The 21,057-nt window shown below is 49.0% G+C and overlaps 1 protein-coding gene across 1 annotated transcript in view; it reads right to left on the bottom strand.

The window, feature by feature from the left end:
• Positions 1–5,613: 5,613 nt before the first annotated feature.
• Positions 5,614–21,057, bottom strand: part of DENND5A (DENN domain containing 5A) — a 95,737-nt gene continuing 80,293 nt past the window's right edge. The window contains exons 13-23 of the mRNA XM_057749661.1: positions 18,743–18,827; positions 17,094–17,178; positions 16,492–16,620; positions 12,785–12,906; positions 11,473–11,618; positions 10,778–10,896; positions 10,193–10,374; positions 9,527–9,609; positions 8,913–9,036; positions 8,150–8,318; positions 5,614–6,599 (exon numbers count right to left, since the gene is read on the bottom strand). Of these exons, the coding sequence (XP_057605644.1) occupies positions 6,416–6,599; positions 8,150–8,318; positions 8,913–9,036; positions 9,527–9,609; positions 10,193–10,374; positions 10,778–10,896; positions 11,473–11,618; positions 12,785–12,906; positions 16,492–16,620; positions 17,094–17,178; positions 18,743–18,827 (1,428 nt within the window). The 3' untranslated portion in view covers positions 5,614–6,415. The remainder of the gene's footprint in view (positions 6,600–8,149; positions 8,319–8,912; positions 9,037–9,526; positions 9,610–10,192; positions 10,375–10,777; positions 10,897–11,472; positions 11,619–12,784; positions 12,907–16,491; positions 16,621–17,093; positions 17,179–18,742; positions 18,828–21,057) is intronic.

Here is a 21,057-nt window from a genome sequence, read left to right as displayed (position 1 = left end):
GCAACTCTAAATCCCTTCCCTTTCCTCTAATTCCACCACCCCTGGACCAAGCTGCTCTTCTCTCCCCTTTGGCCACTAACTGGGAGGCTCACATCCCTTCCCCAAAATGCAAATTTGAACATGTCATCCACCTCCAGGAAACCCTTGCATGACCTCTCAGGGCTGGAATGGGAAAGACAAAACTCCCTCAAGGTGGTCTCCGTGGCCCCGCCCAGCTGGGCTCTAGCAATCGCTCAGCCTTATTCCCACCATGCTCCCCACCAGCCTCTGCTCTAGCTGCGCAAATCTGCCTTTGAGTCCCATGTGCTCTGTGCTCTTTCCCACCACGGACACTTGGCTTAAGGTTGCGACCTCTGCCTAGAAGTTTCTCCCTTCCCTCCCCATCTGCCCAGTTAACTTGAACCTTCAACCTCAGGGAAGTCCTCCTGGCCCCTCACATAGGCTCTCATAGCATTGGGTATCTTCACAGAACTTATCACAGTTGCAACTTGACATTCGTGTGATGATTATTTTTTTTAATATTCTTATTTACGTATTTATTGGCTGTGTTGGGTCTTCGTTGCTGCACACGGGCTTTCTATAGTTGCGGCCAGCGGAGGCTACTCTTCACTCTGGTGCACGGGCTTCTCATTGCAGTGGCTTCTCTTGCTGTGGAGCACAGGCTCTAGGCACACGGGCTTCAGTAGTTGCCGCACATAGGCTCAATAGTTGTGGCACATGGGCTTAGATGCTCTGCATGTGGGATCTTCCTGCAGCAGGGCTTGAACCTGTGTCCCCTGCATTGGCAGGCGGATTCTTCACCACTGTGCCACCTAGGAAATCCCTGTGTGATTCTTAAAAATTAGTATCTATCTCTTCATTAGATTGCAAGCTGCCTAAAGGCAAGAACCATATGTATTTTAAAATCTTTTCATCATGGGAAGCTTCAAACACACATAAGTAGAGAAACTGGTATAATGAATTTCTAGGTACCTCACCCAGCTTCTACAATTAGGACTATTTCCTCCAAGATGGGTGTTCTGTTCACAGTGAAAGGAAAATCACCCAAGGCCCCTCACACTGGAAGAGCACACCATGTACGTGAGGTTACTGACCTAGGACAACCAACACCAAGCTGTATTTTAGTAAAATTACTCAACGTTAAAGAAAAAGGAAAAATCCTTTGAGCATTTAGGAAAAAAAAAGCATGTGATTTTAAAAAGACATAAAGTGATTGCTGGACTTTTTGACAGTAATACCTCATGCCAGAGATAGAATAACACACTTCAGATATCCAAGGAGAGAAAATGTGAGCCAAGACTTAACATCCAGCAAAACTGACCTTCAAGTAAAACATGTAAGAACTCTGGAAATAATATTCCTATGAGTCCTCCCTAAGGAATTTATTAAAGAATAAATAGTGACTGAGTGGGAAAAATCAGAGGTGGCTAATGTATTGGAGACCTTAGGACACCTGCTCCAGAAGGTGGGTGATACACCCTATGAAGACTAAGGGACCTGCAACCTCAGTGAAGTTTTTGGGTGTCCAGTGGTCATGGGTGTGCCAGGATATCCCCTTCAAATTAAAAGACAGATTGATGCCTCTTGCAGCCTCTACCACAAAGGAAGCTCAGCACCTGGAAGGCCTCTTTGGGTTTTGAAGGTCCCACATTCCACACCTAGGAATTCTTCTCTGGTGACACAGAAAGTGCCAGCTTTGAGTGGGGCCTGGAGCAGAAGAGGGATTCTCAATAGGTCCAAGCTGTTAATAGCCTGTCATTTGGGTCACATGATCCAGCAGGGTCCGTAGTGTTGGAGGTGTCAATGGTGGGTAAAGATGCAACCTAGAGCTCACTGCAAGCCCCAGGGAATCACAAAGTAGGCCCCTGGGATTCTGGAGCAAAGTCATGCCATCTACAGCAGAGAATTACACACCTTTTGAGAAGCAGTTCCTGGCCCTGGGCCCTGGTTTAGATGAAATGCTTATCCATGAGCATCAGGTGAAAATACATCAAGAACTTCCTGTTATGAACTGAGTTCTGTCAAGCTGGCCAAGTCATAAAGTCAGTACAGCCAGCAGTAGTTCACTGTAAGATGGAAAACTGTTTCCATCTTTGCTTAGTTTGCTGATGGGTCAGCTTGGTATGTGGGTGGAAGCCAAAAAGGACAGTGGCCACATGACTGCCACATTGAGGAGTTGCCTTCAAAGACAGTGGGGGACTTTCCTGGTGGCACAGTGGTTAAGAATCCACCGGCCAATGTAGGGGTCTCGGGTTTGATCCCTGGTCCGGGAGGATCCCACATGCCAAGGAGCAACTAAGTCCGTGCGCCACAACTACTGAGCCTGTGCTCTAGAGCCCATGAGCCACAACTACTGAGCCCTCGTGCCGTAACTACTGAAGCCTGTGCACCTAGAGCCCATGCTCCATAACAAGAGAAGCCACTGCAATGAGAAGCCTGGGCACCGCAAGGAAGAAGTTACTGTAAAGGTCAAGAAGTTGGAAGGAGGGAGGCAGCTGGGACGGGGATGGGGAATGGGGAGCTGGGAGGACTCTGGGGAGGCTGGCAAAGCTCGATTCCTGGCCTGGGTAGTGGTTACAAGGGTGATTGCTTCATAACAACTCACTGAGTTCATTTGCTTGCTTGTTTATTGACCAGTCCCTGAAATCCCAGAGTCTGAGAAGGTGCAGAAGCTGAGTTAGAGCAGGTGCAGAAGCTGAGGCAGGAAGGGCTGCTTGCTGAGCAAACTGAATGCACTTGATCTACCCAGAGCTGCTGGAGAGGCAGTTGATCCGAGTGTCCTTGAAACACTGAGCTACTGAACACGTCTGTTCTCTTATATCACACGTCATTCCAAAAAGGATTTGCAGCAGATTATAAAACAAAACACAGTAGAAAGTGAGACATTCACAGCACAATCAGCTGTTAGGAACAGAAGATAGATGGTTCCAGGAGAGCCCTGATTTATAAAACATGATTCACACTTACCTACTCAGCAGCACCTGCTGTAAAGGGTGTGGCTTCTCTACTGCTTTTGGCTGACTGAAGCCACCATCATCTTCCGTCGGAGCGCATAACCAAGTGCTGGGTGCTGTGTGCCCACCACACAGAGCCATGACCCACTGGACCGCTGTACAAGTTAGACCCACCACCGCATCCGGGAAGGCCATGTAACTCTAACTGGCTTGACTACTAATCAGCACCCACAAGCGGGAAGAAGGCAGAGGAAAAATACTCCCAGGTTACCTAAACAATATTCTTCCCCCTGCTCCTCTGAGACGTGGTCCAGTCATGAGTGAGTCTGCCATGCAGTAGAACATACACTTTTGTTATGAGCACATGCTGCCGGTGACCTGTTCAGGCCACACACTGCACCGGGGACATCCAACTGTCATGTCTCAGCCCAGCCGTTACGCTCTGACCACAGGTTTCCATTTCTCATGTCAGAGGAGGGACAGAGCAGCAATAACATTCTTCACAGGTGTAAATGTTCACAAGAAATGCCACATACTGGTGGCATGGCTTTGGGTTTTTGTGCCTGCAGCATGGGTTCGTTCATTCATTCGGTCCATGTCTACTGAGCACCAGGCAAGGTTCAAGGCCCTGAGATGCCTGTCAGCCCTTCCCTTGTCTCCCACTCTGTGGATGCAGGGCGCACACATCTGCTCTCCTTCCTGCCTAGGACTCAACTCTAGAACTAGACTTCCCCAAGCTTCACAGTCCGGCAGGCACCTTCACATAGCCACGCCTTTGCCCATGCTGTTCACTCTACACGCAACGTCCACTCCTCCGACAGTCCTCCATCCTAAGCAGAACTCGTCGTGGTTGGTATCTTCTCTGATGCCATACTCCCCCACAGCGCTTGCCTCTGAGCGCCTCGAGGACAGGGGTCTGGCTGGGTCTCAGTGAGGAACCAGGAGAGGGCTTGATCCAGTGGGATAGTAACCACCAAGCTCCGCACACAGCTGACCTGTTGCTGGCATGTGTGCAGAGTCATTCAGTCCTCACAACCACCCCAGGAGGCAGGCAGCTACTATCACCATTCCCATCTCACCGACGGTGAGTAAGCTGAGGCTCGGCAAAGTTCCAGAGCTTGCTCTAAGTCCAAGCAGCAGAGCAAGGATTCAACCAAAGGACTTTGGCCCATAGTCTGTGTTAACCAGCGCCAATGAATTCACGTATTCCACAGACACCTACGAGGTACGTAGCATGTGCCATTTCACTGACAAAGTGGATTGCGTTCCTCCCTCATCAAACGTACATTTAGAATTAGCAAGTAATTAGTATAATGGCTGCAGATGTTGAGAAGAAAAATAAAGCAGAATAGGGGATAAAAAGCAACTGTCGGTATTTTAGAGTGGTTAGGGTAAGTATCTCTAAGGACATCTGAGCAGAGACCTGAATCCAATAACGTAACAGTTGTCAGTGGAAGAGCCACAAGCTTGGACTGAGACAGTTCTGGTAACAGCAAACTACTTACATGATGTGTGGCCTTGGGAAAGTGACTAACCTTCTCCGAACTTCGATTTCCTCACCTGTAAACTGGGATTAACCTACACTGGCCTCGCAGAGTTGTGAGGAAAAGGGAGAGGTATGTGTGTAAAGCACCTGGCTTAAGGTCATCTCTGGCCTAGGCCTGCAACACACATGTGCTCAGGAGGCACTGCCTACCTCCCCCACTTCCAGAGGAACCCGAAGACTCCCGCCACCCGGTCACACCCCCTGCCGGCAGAATGGTGCACTGCAGCTGTCCCGGAAGCCTCCAGTCACTCTCCTCGCCTCTTCAAAAAGCCTCACCTGAGCACTGCCAGTCACCAGGGAGGGAGGTGAACAAGAGACCCTCTCTGCCCTCTAGCAGCTTAGTCGAGGGAGTGGGCCCAATGCGAAAGCAGGCAATAACAAGTCAGAGAGGAAGTCCTAGCATCTAAGAAACTTCAGGAGCACATGAGGGAATGATTCACCGTGCCCGTGGGGAACAGTCGGTGACTCCTAAAGCAAACCCTGAACAATGAACAGAAGTGGACGTGAGGGGAGGCATTCCAGGCAGAGGGAACAGAACATGCAAAGTCAGGAAAGCATAAAAGAGGACACTGATTGGCTTGAGGCGCTGCACTTGATTGTGCTACACTTCTGGAGCTTCCTGCCAAAGCAGCTTAGTTGAAGAATAAAACCGAAGGAAGCCGATTCCCAGGACCCTTATAAAGCTCTATCACCTGCCATTCTGGGAAAAAGCAAACCTTCGCTCAGGAAAAAGCTTTCTTTCTCGAGGGCAGACAGGGTCTCCTGTGCCCCGTTGTTCCCACACCCGGTGTTTCTTACCCTTCAAGAAATGGCCCATCCCGTCTTGGTCAAGTGACAACCTCTGCATCCTTGGCCAGGTCCTCTCCCCCCGTGTCTCAGCCTCCTCCTCTGGGTAGTGAGAGATTAACCCTGTCTGCATCCCTCTCAAACAGCCACGAAAGCTCCTGGTGCTGCAGTGGGTAGGACCCAGGCCACGCAAGCCTGTCTAGGCAGTCCTGGCAGGGGAGGCGACGCTACAGCCCAGCCCTCTCAGACAGACCAGACTGCACCTGCCACCACCCACTCCTCACAAACCCCATGAAAGCCAGGAACTCACGCAGTTTTGTTTCAGGTGTTTTATTAAGTGGGCCATACTGCAGCTGGTTTCTAAGTTGCAAAACAACATAAATTTAACAATAATAACATAGCCAGTTAGACTGTGACAGCTTTTTCTTTCCTTAAAAAAAGAAAAAAAGAAAAGAAAAAGACTTAAAACATACAATGGAGGGTTAAATAAATAATACATAAAAAAAGGAAAAAGCTGTTAAAACATGCTTATGTTTACTTCTGTGCAACTGCGTGCCAAGAGGAAACGTGATATTTTGCACGATGATACATCCTGGCATGTCTCCTTCCCAAATAATACTGACGAAAAAAGAAAAGACGTGGAGCTGACTCATCAGTGCTTGTAGAGGCACTACTAAAAATCCCTCTGATTGGAGCTTGGGGCTTCCCGTGAAAGCCACATATCCATAATAATGTTAATATAGAAAACATTAGTTTAAAAACAACGTGGAATGGCCTCATGAACGCAGCAGGGCGAGGAAGCAGAACGGCCCCGCACGCGCCGCAGGCTCAGTCCAGGGAGGCCGCGGGCTCCGGCGCGGCCACGGCGAGGGAGGGCACCAGCTTCAAAATAAGCGGCACCAACCTCGTCTCCCTCTCCCTATCACTCTTTCACATGAAAGTGTGTAAAAAGCAAATCGGCAAATAAACTCTAAAATAGATTATTTATTCCAAAAATCCTCTACTTTTCTTTTTACAGTGAGTGTACATCTCCTCTTATCTCCTGCGTAACTCGCGTAGGTCCCTTTGGGAAGAAGGGGGTCAGAGCTGCAGGAGTCTCTGGGTCCTGCTGCTAGCTGGTGCCGGGAGGTCAGATGTCGATGCCCTTGACCAAGGACGTCTCCAGCGTGATGTTGAACTCCTGCAGTGTCTGCAGCACGCGGATCAAGGAATTGACAAGTGTGTGGTCTTTGATCAGCGCTACATCCTCGTACATGTGTGCGGTGATGGGGCAGTCAGCCAGCAGGGCGATCCAGTGGTGCAGGAGGTGATCTCTGGCAGGGAAGGGTCAGTCCGGATGGTCAGAAGGGAAGGGAGGCGGTTAGCGAAAGGCCAAGGGGGAAACCTGCTCCCTCACTCCCTAAACAACGTCTGAAGCAAGAGAAGCAGAGCTCTCCCCACAGCTCCCTTCCCCTCCCCTAAGAGCATGTGGCAAAGATGCCTCACACGGCTGTAAAAGGCTCCCACTGGGGGCTACCCAGCCCCAGGGATGCAAACCCAACCTGACCCAAACAGGCCCTGGCACCCGCCACAAGGCCTGCTCCTCCTCCCCTGCCTTCCCCTCCCCGCCCCCCCACAGCCCCACCAACCAGATACCATGTGCCGTCAGCACCCCTTCCTCCATCTCAGCAGCCACTCTCTCCTAGAGCGTGGCTCCTTCCCACAGCGACCACCACCACGAATGACACTACAAGCTGACATCCCACACAGCACTTAGCACGTGCCAGGAACCATCATAAGAGATTTAACCTTCACGACAACCCTACGATGTGAGGTAGGTGCTATCAGTGCTATTATTATCCCCACTTTATAGATAAAGAAAGCGAGGTTGACGGAGGTTAAGCAGCTTGTCCAAGAGCACACAGCTAGTAAGTGGCTGATCTGCGATGTGAACCTGGCGAACCTGGTGCCAGGGCCGGTTTGTAAGCACTAGGCCAACTCCCCGCCTTCCATGGCCTCAATGAAGACTGCCTTGCTTACCTGGGCTTCGTGCTCTCACCTGACCCGCTCGAATGAACTAATAACCTCGCCCACTCCGACGCACACCATCCATGATATCAAATTACCACCATCTCAGTCCCCTGATGAGCAACCAACTCTGTCCCAGCTCCCCATGGACCCTATCCTTTCAAGTGTCTCCTCCTCCTACCCTGCCCACATTCTACCTGTTATTTCCTGAGCCCACGTGCTTCGCTTTCTTTAGGGCCTCTCTGCTGCTTTTCCTGAGCCCACGTGCTTCGCTTTCTTTAGGGCCTCTCTGCTGCTTCTGGCTGCTTCCAGCTCCCTCACGTCTACCCTTCTGTCAAGGCTCACCTCAAATACCACCTCCTCCCTGAAGCCTCCTCTGATCTTTCCCCTCTATATGTTCAGCAAACCTTATGAATGCGTACTTTTTTGAACTCTCTCAAACTTCTGCCTTGTACTGTATTTAATCAGGACGCGTGAACTTCTAAACGCTAGGGACTGTGTGTTACTCAGCTCTACTCCCACACCTTCCATGAGGCCTGGCACATTCAAATGTTTGTGAAAGGAATGACTGGATATATATACTCTACTTCAAATTCTGTCGGGGGGAGGTTTTATTCCTTCCCATCAAAATGTGTCCCCTCCTCCCCAGTTACATACATGCTTTCACCCCCCCACCCCACCCCCACACACACGCGTGGTATGTGAAGAAAATTAAGGGTCTCTACCAAGGCCTCCCAGCCCTCACCTGCCCAAGGGCACCTGGTCACGAGCCACTCCGCACCCCCCTGCATCACACCAGGCCTCCGGCACCACCTGCCAGGCTGGCTGCGTGCACAGGGCTGTGAGGCTGCAGTACCTGGCTCCCAAGCACACCAGCATCTGAAACTTGCCATCCTTGCCAATGTTGCGGGGATTATTGTTGATCGCAGTGACAAAGCGGCAGAAGTTCCGGGCCCTCGTATGCCAGTTTTCCTCGGGGACACGTTCATTCTGCTCCAAAGTCTCATAATAGGTTTGTGCTTTTTCTGTGAAGAGGAGACAAGCTTGCCAGTGACAAAGGCTCTCGAAACCCACCTACTCCTGACTGTCCTGCAGGTCCCTTGCCACAGGACTCTCCATGTCCATGCAAGTCACTCAGTGAGAAGAACATAAATGCTCTGATGTCACCAGTCACATTTCAAAGCGATCCTTACGTTCCCTATCTCTCTGTTTTAAATTTCTTTATGTGGCCCTTGGTATGAAGATGGTCCGTTCTCAACAAAACTCTTGAGGGAGACGCTTCTTGCGTCAAATTCTCCACGTGGGTTTAACACAGGGCTTGGACTCCAACGCAAATGGCCTTTTGGACTTACAACGCGCGAGTGTGAGGAGTCACACCGTATTACATACAGCAGATGCTCGGAAAGGAACTTTCCTGTCCAGTTCTCAGGAGATGAGGGGGGACGGGTGGGAGGGCTTCTGCTACTACCCCCGAGAAAAGCCAGGGCAGACAAACAACAGCTGAGTCACCGGATTTGGCGTCTGTACCTCAGACCCCAGCGGTCAGCACTCCCCTTAGGCTGAGGACGCCCCCGTGTCTCTGCATGCTTTTCCCACCCTCACAACCCAGCCCAACTCACCCAAGAAATCCCAAATGAAGACATTTTTGAAGAGCCGCGGTGACTTAAATCCATGCTGGAAAGCCTGTTCCAGGGCCGAGACAAGGCCACATTCTCCACAAAGCAACAGCGTCAGACTACCTCGCTGCGTAAGGAAACAGGGGAGAGCGCCAGGCTCGCCTCAGCCAAGATGCCCTCCCGCCACTGCATCCCCAGCCCACCACCCACACCCGGGCGGGCAGCAAAAGACACGCGGGGATCTTGGCTAGCCTCCTCCCCTGCCTCTGGCAGGGCCTGACTCAGAGCAGCTCTCAGTGAATAGCTGTTGAATGAACAGATGACAGTTCCGGGCCCACAGCGGGGAACCAAGCCCATGTGGCCATTGTTCAGGGAGACCCAGACAAATTCAGAAGAGGACAGACGTACACACGGTTCACTGGAGGTCCAGGGACTCTGCTGGTTGTCAGTGGGTAAGGAAAACAGGGCAACCCGAGGCACAGGACCCCAGAGGAAGGAATCTGGAGAATCTCAGACTGACTGAGGCGCACACTCCATGCGCTGGACGGCCCACAGCACGTGGGCCTGGAACAAGATTCAGCACATTCTCTGCTGGGCTGGAGGGCAGGGAAGCTCACCTCTTTCTCAGGCTTATGGAAGTGCTTCACGATGCCATTGACTGCCTCACCAATGGACTCCTGGATCTGCCCAGTGTTCAGCTCTGATAAAGATCAAGCAGATATCCAGTCTCAGAGGCTAAGAGTACTTAGCTGACTGAGTGAAAGACTGAGGACAACGGGAAGGCCCACGGGAGCGGCGGGGCAGCCTGGACCCGGGGAAGAGTGGCTCCTGCCCACCAACTGTGCTGAGCTAGCTCCTCCTAAAATCTTGGGACAAAAAGCAGAAGCTAATACCCTAGTTCTAAGAGATGCTGGTCAAATTTATTCTCCACTTTGCCCTGGAACATTCGGCAACTAAAAAAGTGACAGGACTTGACAGCGAAGCCCAGGAACCAGGCTGGGGAAGGCCAGAAAGTAGGGTCACAAACAAATAGCACAGAGGACCCCGGCTGGGCTCCAGGAGCTCTCCCCTCTCCTTCCAGTCCTCCAACGAGAGTGCCAAACCCCCACACTGATTCCTGAGAGGAGGGTGACAAGTGCCTGAGGCTGCTTTGTCTCTGCAGGCAGGGGTGGTTCCTGAGGCAGCTGCACAGGCGGGGATCGAGGCTCCCTCCTCAGGGCTCCCAGAAATCTGCCATTCCCCGCGCGGGGCAGCACGCGGACCCACTCCCAGCCCCCACGTACTGGGCTTGTTGTTGGGCGAGATGGTAACGAGCCTCCGGATGACGCTGGGAGACTGCTGCAGGGGCGGGGTCCGGCACAGCCTCTCGTCCACCTCAGGCTGGGATGTGAGCAGCTCCCCGACCAGGACCCGCTCCAGGCTTCCGTCGTCCATGCCCTTGCCCAACCACCGGCCGCACGGGAACCTGAGGGTCGGCCAACAGCCTGTCAGAACGGCCAGCTCCTCCAGCGTCCTTCCCCTTGCTGATCAGCAAGGGCCCTCAACAAAACCAACCCCTGGCAACAGGCTCTGGAACTGGGCTGGGGATCCCCCAAGGCCCTGCGCCGCGTCCCACCGCGCAGCATCAGGGAAGCCACCCAAGTGATGGGTGGTCTGGAAGCTGTGCACCGTGCTGTCACACACCTCCACTTGGAATGCCCTCCTTCTATTTCTTTTCAGGGCATGAGGCAGAGCCAAACAGGAAGTTGCCTCAGCCTATCACAACCTAAAAGGTCTCCTTCAGAGCTTCACAGACCCAAGCATCAAACACAGCCCCTGGGAGCACACCCAGCCCCACTGTCTCAGGGCACAGCTGAGGGAACACTTACTTGTAGGTATGTCCAGTGATCTCATTCCTGACCATCACATACTCCACCAGCCATTTGGCATACAGCCCAGAGTTATCATGGCCTATCTGCACAGTAGTGAGCTTCCCCAGGTTCTGGTACTGTGAGAGAACAGCCAAATAGAGGACAGGGGCTAGGTCAAGAAAACAGGAGGAAGGCGCCACCCTCCTCAGAGGCACAGGTCTGACTGGCTGCCTGCAACCTGCCCCCCAGTATCCGCAAGGGCAGAGATCATGGCTCCACCTACCACCAAAGCTGGCAGAGCAGTACTCACTCTTGAGGGACGATGCCAAGAAAGAAAGAGACCACTGCCTGGGGGGAGACCAGGGCCTGGGGGCAGAAGGCTCTGGAAATGGCAGAGTAGTCTGAGCTCTTGGTGAACATTTGGGCTCAGCAGCTGAAAGAACTCTTGTAGATTTCTCAACACACCATGGACAGGGAGGTATGCAAGTCCAGATGGCTGCCTTCCAGCCAGAGACCATTTAGGCAGGGTGGGCTCCCCCGTCCTCAGTCAACCCTTGGCTCTGGCCTCTGGTCATCTCAGGACAAGTCAGCTGTGCTGAAGCATCACACTGTATAGAGCAAGGCCTCTGAAACCCTGGAGAAAGCTCCCCAAAGTGGCTGCTGAAACTCAGATCCCCATCGAGCCTGTGGCTGTATTCCCGGAGGACACATACCTCGAAGGTCATCTCTAACATGTTCCTGGGAATCTGTAGGATCTGTGTCTCCCCCAGCTCTCCCGAGATGCAGATCCACGGGTTGGCGGTGAACATGGAGCCCCCCAGCTTCTTGCTTGGTACGATCAGGATGTGGTAAGGAATCACTGTTTAGGGGAAGCCACAAAGGCATTGGAGAGGATCAGGAACCCCTCCCATACCTGACAGGGCCCTGACCTGCCCCAGGTGTGCTCACATGATGGCGGGTCCTGGTGCGGAACCTGGAGCAGCAAGTCCTGAGGACCCAGTCTCTCTGGTCGGCTTAGAACATTAGCCAATCTTCCCCTCAATCTCACTCCCCCAGGGTTCTCACCCAAACATCCAAATCCAAGCCCATCTGCAACCTCAGTGCTAAGTTAACCTGTTTCTTCAACAATATCACCAACTCAACACTGTACTGGATTGCTTTTCAGAGCACTTTTCTATCATCTCAAGGACTCTAATAATCATCTCTAGAGAGGCCAGGCAGGTATCACACTGCCTCTCCTGAGGCACTGAGAGGGAAATAGTTTCCCCAGGCCTCCTAAATTCCAGTCCAGTGCTGCTTCCACCGAAGCCTACAACCCTCTTCTCGGAGAGGGAGGATGGGTGTCACATAGAACAAGTTGTTTGGCTGCTGAGTCACTGGCCAACGCGCTAGCCACGGGGCTAATTCAGAATACCCCCCACCAAACAAAGCAGTCCGGCACCAAAGAAAGATGAGGCTCCAGGGGCCTTCTCAGACCATTTTAAACCCTCTTCCTCACTCGGCAAAGAGGGAGACTGAGGCCAACTGCAGGCACAGACACTGCTCACAGACGCACAATGCGTTAGGGCAGAACAGGGCCTGGACCCAAACTTCCCACTGCATCTGGAGTTCTTTCTACGACTTAAGGAAGAGCTGTTTTTCCCTGGGGGCTGGTCGGAACCTTTCAGTGATCTTGAATGACTCTCTCAGCCCAAAACAAGAGGGAGATTTCTCTACAGGAAACGTGTGCAGAGAGAGCAGCGAACGTCAGCCCCCCACCCCCACTCCCCCTTGGGCCCCCAGAGCAGTGCTCAGGACCACAGTGACAACACAGTGGCCAACAGCACGCAGCTCCCTAGTTCAGAACAAGAGTAAGAAGCTTCGGAGGAAAAACAACCTCCAAGGAAGGCAAGTACACCTCTCTCCCCACAGAAGAACGTACAAGTGGTAATCTTCTTTCTTTAGAAAGGGGACCGTAAGTTAGCCTCAGACAGGCTCATGAAGACTGGCATTGAGAAAGCTAGCGGGGAGCACAGGGCTACTCACGGATGGTTGTGAAGACATTGGTGAAGCAAAAGTAATCCACGGCATTGAAAGAGAGGAGGTGATAGAGGAACTGCTCCTTCTCGTCGTCACAGCGCAGGAAAGCATAGCGCTTGTACAACTTTCTGCGGGAGAAGAGGCAACACATCAGTCTCCCAGCCAAACGGAGGGGGCAGAGGCTAGAATGATTCCGTTCGGGCAGGAGACAGCCAGGAGAAGAATACGAGTCCAGCCTCAAGTTCTTCAGGGCCACCAAAGAAAAGGAACAAGCCAGATACCCCTTCTGAGGGCTAAAGGGAAAGTGGCTTCAGCTACAGTAGGAACAGCAAACACCAAACTGCAGCTGTGTCCGACGGCTGACATTCCTGTAACATAAAGCGCCAGAGGTCGCGGGATCCTCTTCCCTAACATGAGGGCTTCTGCAGGGCTCACCCCAGTGTGTGGTGCGGGAGTGGCAACAGCAGGAGGTCTGTGGTCAGCGTTCCTCGCCCTCAGCGGACCTGAGACCCGCAAGGCAGGACGCTGCTCTGAACAGGAATGTACGCTGAGGACGGCTTCAGAGGCAAGCAATGGAATGATCCAGGTCACAGGCAAGGAAGAGCTGTACAGACGACGTCCTTCCTCCCCTCTTTCCAAGTTTCTTCCCATCCCCACCCCTCATCCACTGCTCACTCATCAAAGGCCAACTCCTCTACCTGACACTGCAGGCCTTCTGAGCCTGTACAGCAATGGGGCCTTCTCCAAGCAGCAGGGACACAGAGAGGCAAATGCACAGGCCCCCCGCACAGAGAAACACACAGAGAACAAAGGAAGGTCCCTGTCCTGTCCGCCCAGACTGCAGTCACCATGCCGGAGAGGTATGGGATTCAGTAGACCTGTGAGGTTCTACCTTGACAGTTTATAAGGTACTGTGCACAGATAATTCACCAACCAAAACCTACTGTGTGCAAGTGCTGGAGAGGGAAGCATCTGTCCTCACGTATAGTCTAGATGAATAAATCTGATAAAGGCCACAGTATAAGACATAATCAGTTGTCAAATGAAAGGCCTTCTCTGGGAATTTAAAGAGCCATAAGCGTCAATGGGGCCTGAAGGACAACACAAATTTAGACAGGGGTTATAGGAGAAGGAGAAGGACAGGGTATAAAAGCCAGTTTGGCTAGAGTTGAGGGCTCAGAGGAGTGATCAATTAGCAATGAGACTGAAAAGTGTGGCTACGGTAAAAGGAAGGCAGGCCCTAAACACACAGGCTAGAGAGCTTGTGAGCTGCCCTACCAGTAACAGCTTTCTTAGAAGTAAAGGGAAAGCCATGACCAACTTCAAGAAATTGAGATTTAGCACAGCTGAAGGCTGAAAGGGGCATGAGGATGAAATCCAGGGAGCGGCAGTAATTAAGGAGACAGACGGAACATTGGCTGAGCACCTGCAACGTGTATGTGGGAGGAAAAGCTAAACAAAGAGTCGCACGGACTCCAAACTGTGAACCTGGGTAGGGAGAAGCAGTACTGGGAAAGGTGCATGCTTCATGCCTCCAACGAAAGCAATTTTAATAAGTGGCAAACAAATCGATAATGATAACACAGCCCACCAGTGGTTTAAAAAAAAAAAGGAATGGACAGATACTGTCACAAATGCCATGGGTGCCTGGAGGAGGGATGGACCAAGTCTCTGGGGAGTCCAGGCAAGCTCTGGCAAAGAAAACTGCTGACTAGACCCTGAAAGGGCTGAACACACCCTGAGAAGTGTCATGGGTCTGGTGTGGCTGGAGCTTTAAGCAAACTTAGAAGAAAGATGAGACAGGGGAGGATGGAGTAGTTAGGTTTTGCTGAAGTACACCTTTCTCTCTCCCTATACCCCCAGAAGGCAATCTGTGGCAGCAGCTCTCCTCATTTTCTACTCACTGGAGAAGCACACGGGTCAGCATATCATGTAAGAAGTTACTACATACTGAGTAAATTCTGAGCTTTTGTCCTCTAACAGAGCTACAGTTTAAAGAAACCAAAATCAGCCTCCTCAGCATGGCCTGTCCCGTTTGCTCCTGCCTAGGACTGCAAGTTATAGGCCCTAGACCTTCATAAAGTTCCTGGGCTTGACTCCTCTCGGCTACCTCTCTGCCATGTCCTCCTGCCAACTTGTAGCAGCTCCTGATAGACGATGCCCACACCGACCCATAGGAATCACTCCCGCCCTGTCAGACCCTGGTGCCCACATAGCCAAAGATTCTTCTAAGACACAAAACTGTCCCCTAGAATCTGGTATGCAAACAATTCCCTTCCAAACTCCAGGCTTAAATATTCACTTGTTCTCTTTTAGCTGTCCTTCCAATCTTCAAATTTTATTCCTAAACCTTTTTGTCCCTAAAGGGAATCAAATTTAAGCACTTTAAGAATTGCTATTTTGTAACCTCTCAAAGTGAGCTCTCTAACCTATCAAGATTTTGAAACTGGTTTCTTGCTGTGGTTTAAACACACAATAAAATCTAAGAAAATTACACTTTCACTTTACATAAAAACAGATTCTGTGGCTTTCATCAATTAACTTACACAAAATTTCCCCAAGGTCCACTTCTCTGCTGTCATCCACGGGAAGTCACATAATAAAGGATACCATGAAAAGATGCCCAAGGAATTGACAAGAAGAAAAATGCCCAACAGGCTTGCCAATGATGAAAGAAACAAATGTTACATATAGGAAAAGACAGAGAGGTGGTTATCTGAGAGGCAGAGAAGGGGGACAGCCAGCCTTCCTCCCTGCTCCTGCTCTAGTAACAAAGGATACAAAATCAAGAGAAGGGAACTGTAGGTTTAGTGGCTCCCAGGAGTGAGGAAGAGCAAGGGCCTGGTTACACTGGGCTGGCCCTAGGCTCAGGAGAGAACAAAAGAGATAAGGGGATATCTTAGACGTTTATTTTTTAAAAAATTCTCCAACCCTTTCCCCCTTGAGACAGGAAAGAGACCAAGAAAATGCCCTATGTCCAAGAGGTACACAGGTCACTTGAGTGCCACAAGCAGAGGAGGACTCCCAATATTCTGAGGTATCCAATGAGGATTCCATCCTTCTCACTACCCCTGTAAGAAAGCTATTTTGCAGGGGGGATGCAGATCAAGAAGGTTGGGAGAACAGATAGAACAGAATTATTCTTCTACAGATAAACAAGGAGAAGAAATGCTGCATCACAAAAAACTTCAGGAAGAATACACCACCAAAACAAGAAAAGTCTTCCCATTTTCTTTACGGGAACTGATCCGAGGTAGAACACAACAAGAGCTCATTAGTTGACCAATGGCTGAAAGAGCCTGGATAAACCACAGTAGGTCCCAGAAGAGAAATGAACAGACAAAAGGGAGGACCATTGTTTCCTGCAATGGTTGTGGCTAGAGGCCCAAAGAATCCAGGCCTTTAGAACTAAGTTACAGAGCATTCAGTCAACTGATTATGTCTGAATGGTCCTACTAAAACAAGTGTGCTGTGCTGAGCAGTGCCAAGAGAGTTCATTCATCTACTGCAGTGTAAGTGTACAATAGTGTTCTACACAGAAAGGAATAAAGAAAAAAGAAAGAAGAAATGCTGCAAAACCCTCATATGCAACTTGAATTTAGCCGAATTAAGCAGTAATGACACACTGAATACCCACCCCCCTTCCCAAGGGGATTTCCAAGCCCTCCCGCCATTCCTGGGAGCTGGTTCCACTCCAGGCAGAGTGGCCTTACTTGGTGAGCTCATGGTCTGAGAGAAGCTGCTTCAGGTGTCTGGAAAGTAACTTTTTTTCCATGGACAGTCGCACCCATGCTCTGGCTTTTCCCACGTCAGTCTTGATTTCCCCGATGTTCTGGATGTGCCTAAAGGGGGGATGGGAAAGGGGAAGTGGAGGGCGGGGTGGGAGAGGAACTCATCATCAGTGCCTCCCTTGTAACACCAAAGGCAGCCGGGCAAGGCAGCCCTACCCCATCCTGAGAGAGTCCCTCTCTCTTGTTCTCTAAATCCTGAGCTTCCGTGTAGCTTTGCCAGATAGGCTCACCATAATTTGGGGGGTTGGGGGGAAGACAGTATAGTTCTCAAAAAGCAAGCCTAACCCCAGAACTCTTAGGCCTTCAAATATACTGGTGTAATTCTCCAAAAATGTCAGCAAACACGACTGCTTGTACAGCTCTACAAATGCATCATGAAGCATAGGACCAATGAGGAGGGCTTCCTGGTTAAATGAGACGCTATAGAAACCCAGGTCACTGAGACCCTGCTATTTAAAGTGGACACTTAAGCAGCAACTGAAAATGGGATTTTAGTGGCTTATTACAAATGAGCCCAGACTGACCTCATATCCTGAATGAGGGAGATTCTCAGGGGAGGCATGACTGAGCTGGCATCAGACTTCCTCCTTTCTGAATCAAGAAATATTCCTAGAACAAAAAGTTGGTTAAGTCCAAAGAGATCTGACTACCCAAATAGCTGACTACCTTCTTAACTCAAATCACAAATTTTTACAGGAAAACGCTAGGGTTACTTTGGTAACACTTTGATCAATCATTTCATGAATATTAAGTACCTACTAGGTATCAGATTTTATACTTTTATGCATATTATCTCACTTAACTCTCTAACAACTTATAAGATAGCCATGGATGGTATCACAGAGGAGGAAACTGAAATTCAGAGGTTAGCTTTGCCTCAGTCACCAAGTGGCAAAGTCAGGACTGGAAGGAACGCAGATCCTCTGGCTCCTAACCCAGTGTGTTCTCATCATAACCCATGGAAGAGGTGTTTCCACTAGGGGCCACCGTGCATGTCCTGCTCTTGCCTCAAGAAGGACTACAAAAGAGCCAAGGGAACATGTAAAGAAGATGATCCAGAATGTTTAGGGCCTCTAGATACAACACCTTTATGTCCTCGTGTCTGGCCCAACATTTAAAATTAGTATCATCATTCAGCTGTTCAGAATTTTTGGCTACAGTTTATCCCTTGGCAATAACGTCTACAGCTTTCCTGAGAAGGCTGCTCTCATACCCAGAAAGTGGACAAAAAACTCCTTATGAGGCTACTTAGGGAGCTTTTGTACCTGGTTTTTCGCCAACTATTTCCCCCATGTTCAGTGCTAGCTGAGATCAGCTAATCCAAGGGCAAAGACAACACTGAGTGCACGCCTACCTTTTCAGCCCCACTTAAACTGATCTTTACCATTAGGACAAGAACATCTAAGAAAGGTAAACAAACTCCCTGGCAGAGAGAGGAGAATGAAGGATGGTATGAAGGGGAGATGCTGCCAAGAAGAAAAGGAAGGAGGGAGACTGTCCTGGAAGGAACACTGCAGGATGTTATAAAGAACAATTCCTTGTGTGATCCTGAGTAAATTCAATTCCTCTCTGGATCACAGTTTCCTCCTCTTATAAAATAAGGGGGCTACCTGGTGTACCCCCCAAAAAATAAAAAATAAATAAAAAATAAATAAAAAAAAATAAGGGGGCTGGACTAGATGATTTCTGGGGTTCCTGCCAACTCTGTTATTTTTATTAAATAGAAACAGAAAGCAAGTGTAAGGAATCATGCACACCAGGCCTTGACTTTGAGAAGTTCCAAGGCAGGACACTGACAAACAGCATCTCTTAACTGACAGGACAGATCATCGCAGTGCTCATCTCAGAGAAATAAAACAAAAGATTCTGAAAACACTTGCTCCTAACATAGGACATCAGTATCAATCCAAATTCATTTAAAACCCAAATTTATTCTAAGACTGGCCTCTTGCTGATATAAATCTTCCATCTTGCTCACCAAAAATGTATGAAACACATAATAAAAGCAAACCCCATGGCTTTGGCATGCTCTGTGGTTCAGAGAGCCCTGTGGCTTAAACATTACAGAGTAAAGGCTTCACTGACCTGGAGCGGTCTGCTACAGATGATCACTTCAGTGGGGGATGGGAAGTGAGTGGAGGGAGTTCATCCAATGGTGCAGAGACCATCTTACCTGAGGTACTGAGGCTTCCTGATGTGAGTTTTCTCTGACGGTTTTCCTGATAATGTAACAGGTGGGACCACAATGCTGATTTCCCCTGGAACCAATGCAAGGGAGAAATATCTATCAGTTTCCATTTCTAAGGGCAAGGCATCTAGTGAGCAGAGTCACAGATAATTTGAACACATAACTATGGGCTTTTGCTAAAAAGTATCTGTCCTATTTCTTATCTCAATGTACACCCAGATGCAATGTATACAAATATATATATATTCTCCCTACTAAAATCCAGGAGAAATATAAAGAAGAATGAGAGGGAATAGAAAAAAGAAATGTCCTCCCACTGGGAACAGGAAAACCATTTCTTTTTTGGCCATGAAAGGACATAGCCAAAAAAGAGCCTGGGAGTGGACCAGTGGATAAGAAAGAAAAAAGCAAATAATTTATCAATTTCTAAATGGTCTGTTGGTTGAAGGTCAGCTTGGGTAGTGCATGATGGCTTTTGCACAAAGGAGTGGATACCGAGCCCACAAGATTCTGTGACAGCTCCCGAATTTCCTAAAATATTAAAGGCATTCCCACCCTTAGTGCAGCTTAGGCAGAGTAAGTCATCACAAGGATGAGGATTTACTGTGGAAGGTACTTTGAAGAAGCCTGCAGGAAAGGAGGCTGGTCCTTAACTGCAAGTCTGAGACCTACTATAGTCAACACAGCAGAACCCTGGCATTTGAAAATGTAAAAGCTGCAGTTTAAACTGTTGGAGACACGCAGTAATTTCTCATTTTACCAAGGCACAAATCTGAACAACATTTTCAAGCCTGACATGAGGAAGCAATTCGCCTACCTAGTGAGTGAGCCCAGCTGGCCACCTAGCAACTGCTTTGTCTCTTTCTAGTCATCCTTTAGTACACAGTGACCCTTGCTATGGGATTAAAAATTTTGTTTCATACTCATGCCAAATGCTCCTATATAGTTGATATAATATAAATGTAGTATAAGTTTGTTTTAAAAGTAGGATTTATTGTGATCATTTTATAAGTGACTTAGTTCTGTATTTTATAAGAGTAATAACAAGGACAGAAGCTACCATGTCTTGAGGTTTTCTACGAACGAAACACTATGTTAAATGTTTAAAACACAATACTTTAATGCTTCCAACAGTCCTACAAGGTAGGGACCTCTATGATCATTTTCTTTAGAAAAGAGCAAATTGAGGATGAGAAAGACTAAGTAACTTGTAAAAGATCACACAACTAGTAAGTAGAGTATTGGGACTCAAGCTTAAGGATATCTAATATTTGAACCATGGCTGTAAATAATGATGTTTCTGGAAGAGAGCATTTAACTTTTGAAGTTACATTTTCTGAAGAAAATTTTATTCTCTGGAATGAATGTGGGGATTTAAGGTCTCAAGATTTTTCCCTTGAGAATATCAAGGATCTGTTTTATTTTTATCCACCAACTTGATCTGTTTTGGGGGGAAAAAAATCAAGCATTTGGATGGGAAAAAACCCTCATCTATAGATTAGCAAGCTGTTGACATAAACTTGCTGTATGTTTGGATTTCCTACAAGATTTAACCAAGTTAAAACCCAACAACCTCAAAGGCAGTTTTTTAAAAAACACAAGTTAAAACTAGAAAAGACCATTTTTAAAAAATTCATTGAAATACCAAATGTTTGAGAAAACAGATGTTCAACAACATCAATGAGACAACTCCTATACTGTTACTAACTGGTATAGTACAATATATGTAGAAGACAATATGAGAGCTTAAAACATTCATGCTCTTTTGATTTAGTAATTCAACTTCTAGAACCCACTCATCCGTCCATTTACCGAAACCATTGCATAGGCTCCTAAAAAGGCAGAGACTGCCTTATTCATCACTGTATCCCCCAAATCTAGGCAGACTAGGAAGGCAGCCTCCCTTAACAGAACTGTCTGGATGTGACACACAAATACAGCTGGTCACCAGAGAGTCCTCACATGCAATGATGCCAAACAGCCAAAGGCAAGAGCAACACCAGGCCACTGTGCCAGAAGGATGCCCGGGTGCTCAGGGGTTGCACTGGTGAGAGCCAGGGCAAGAGCGAGAGAGCAGCAGCTGGGCTGATGCCTAGCGACAGGGCAGTGAGGGTGTTCTAGTTCAAGAAGGGGATTATTCTTTCTGCACGAAAGATGCGAAACAACCCCTTTTCATTTACCAGTCCTCAAATGGCAGCGGTTACAAAAGCAGTATGAAAAAAACCAAACCTCCCCTTTAGCTGTCAGAAAACCATACTAAAGAAGGAAGTCTGTGTCCTTGGAAAATGTCACCAAAGCCA

Source organism: Hippopotamus amphibius, chromosome 9, assembly GCF_030028045.1.
Source record: "Hippopotamus amphibius kiboko isolate mHipAmp2 chromosome 9, mHipAmp2.hap2, whole genome shotgun sequence".
In the NCBI taxonomy this organism is placed as follows: Eukaryota; Metazoa; Chordata; class Mammalia; order Artiodactyla; family Hippopotamidae; genus Hippopotamus; species Hippopotamus amphibius.
The sequence above is the reverse complement of the archived record's forward strand: the minus strand, read 5'-3'. Positions and strand labels throughout refer to the sequence as shown.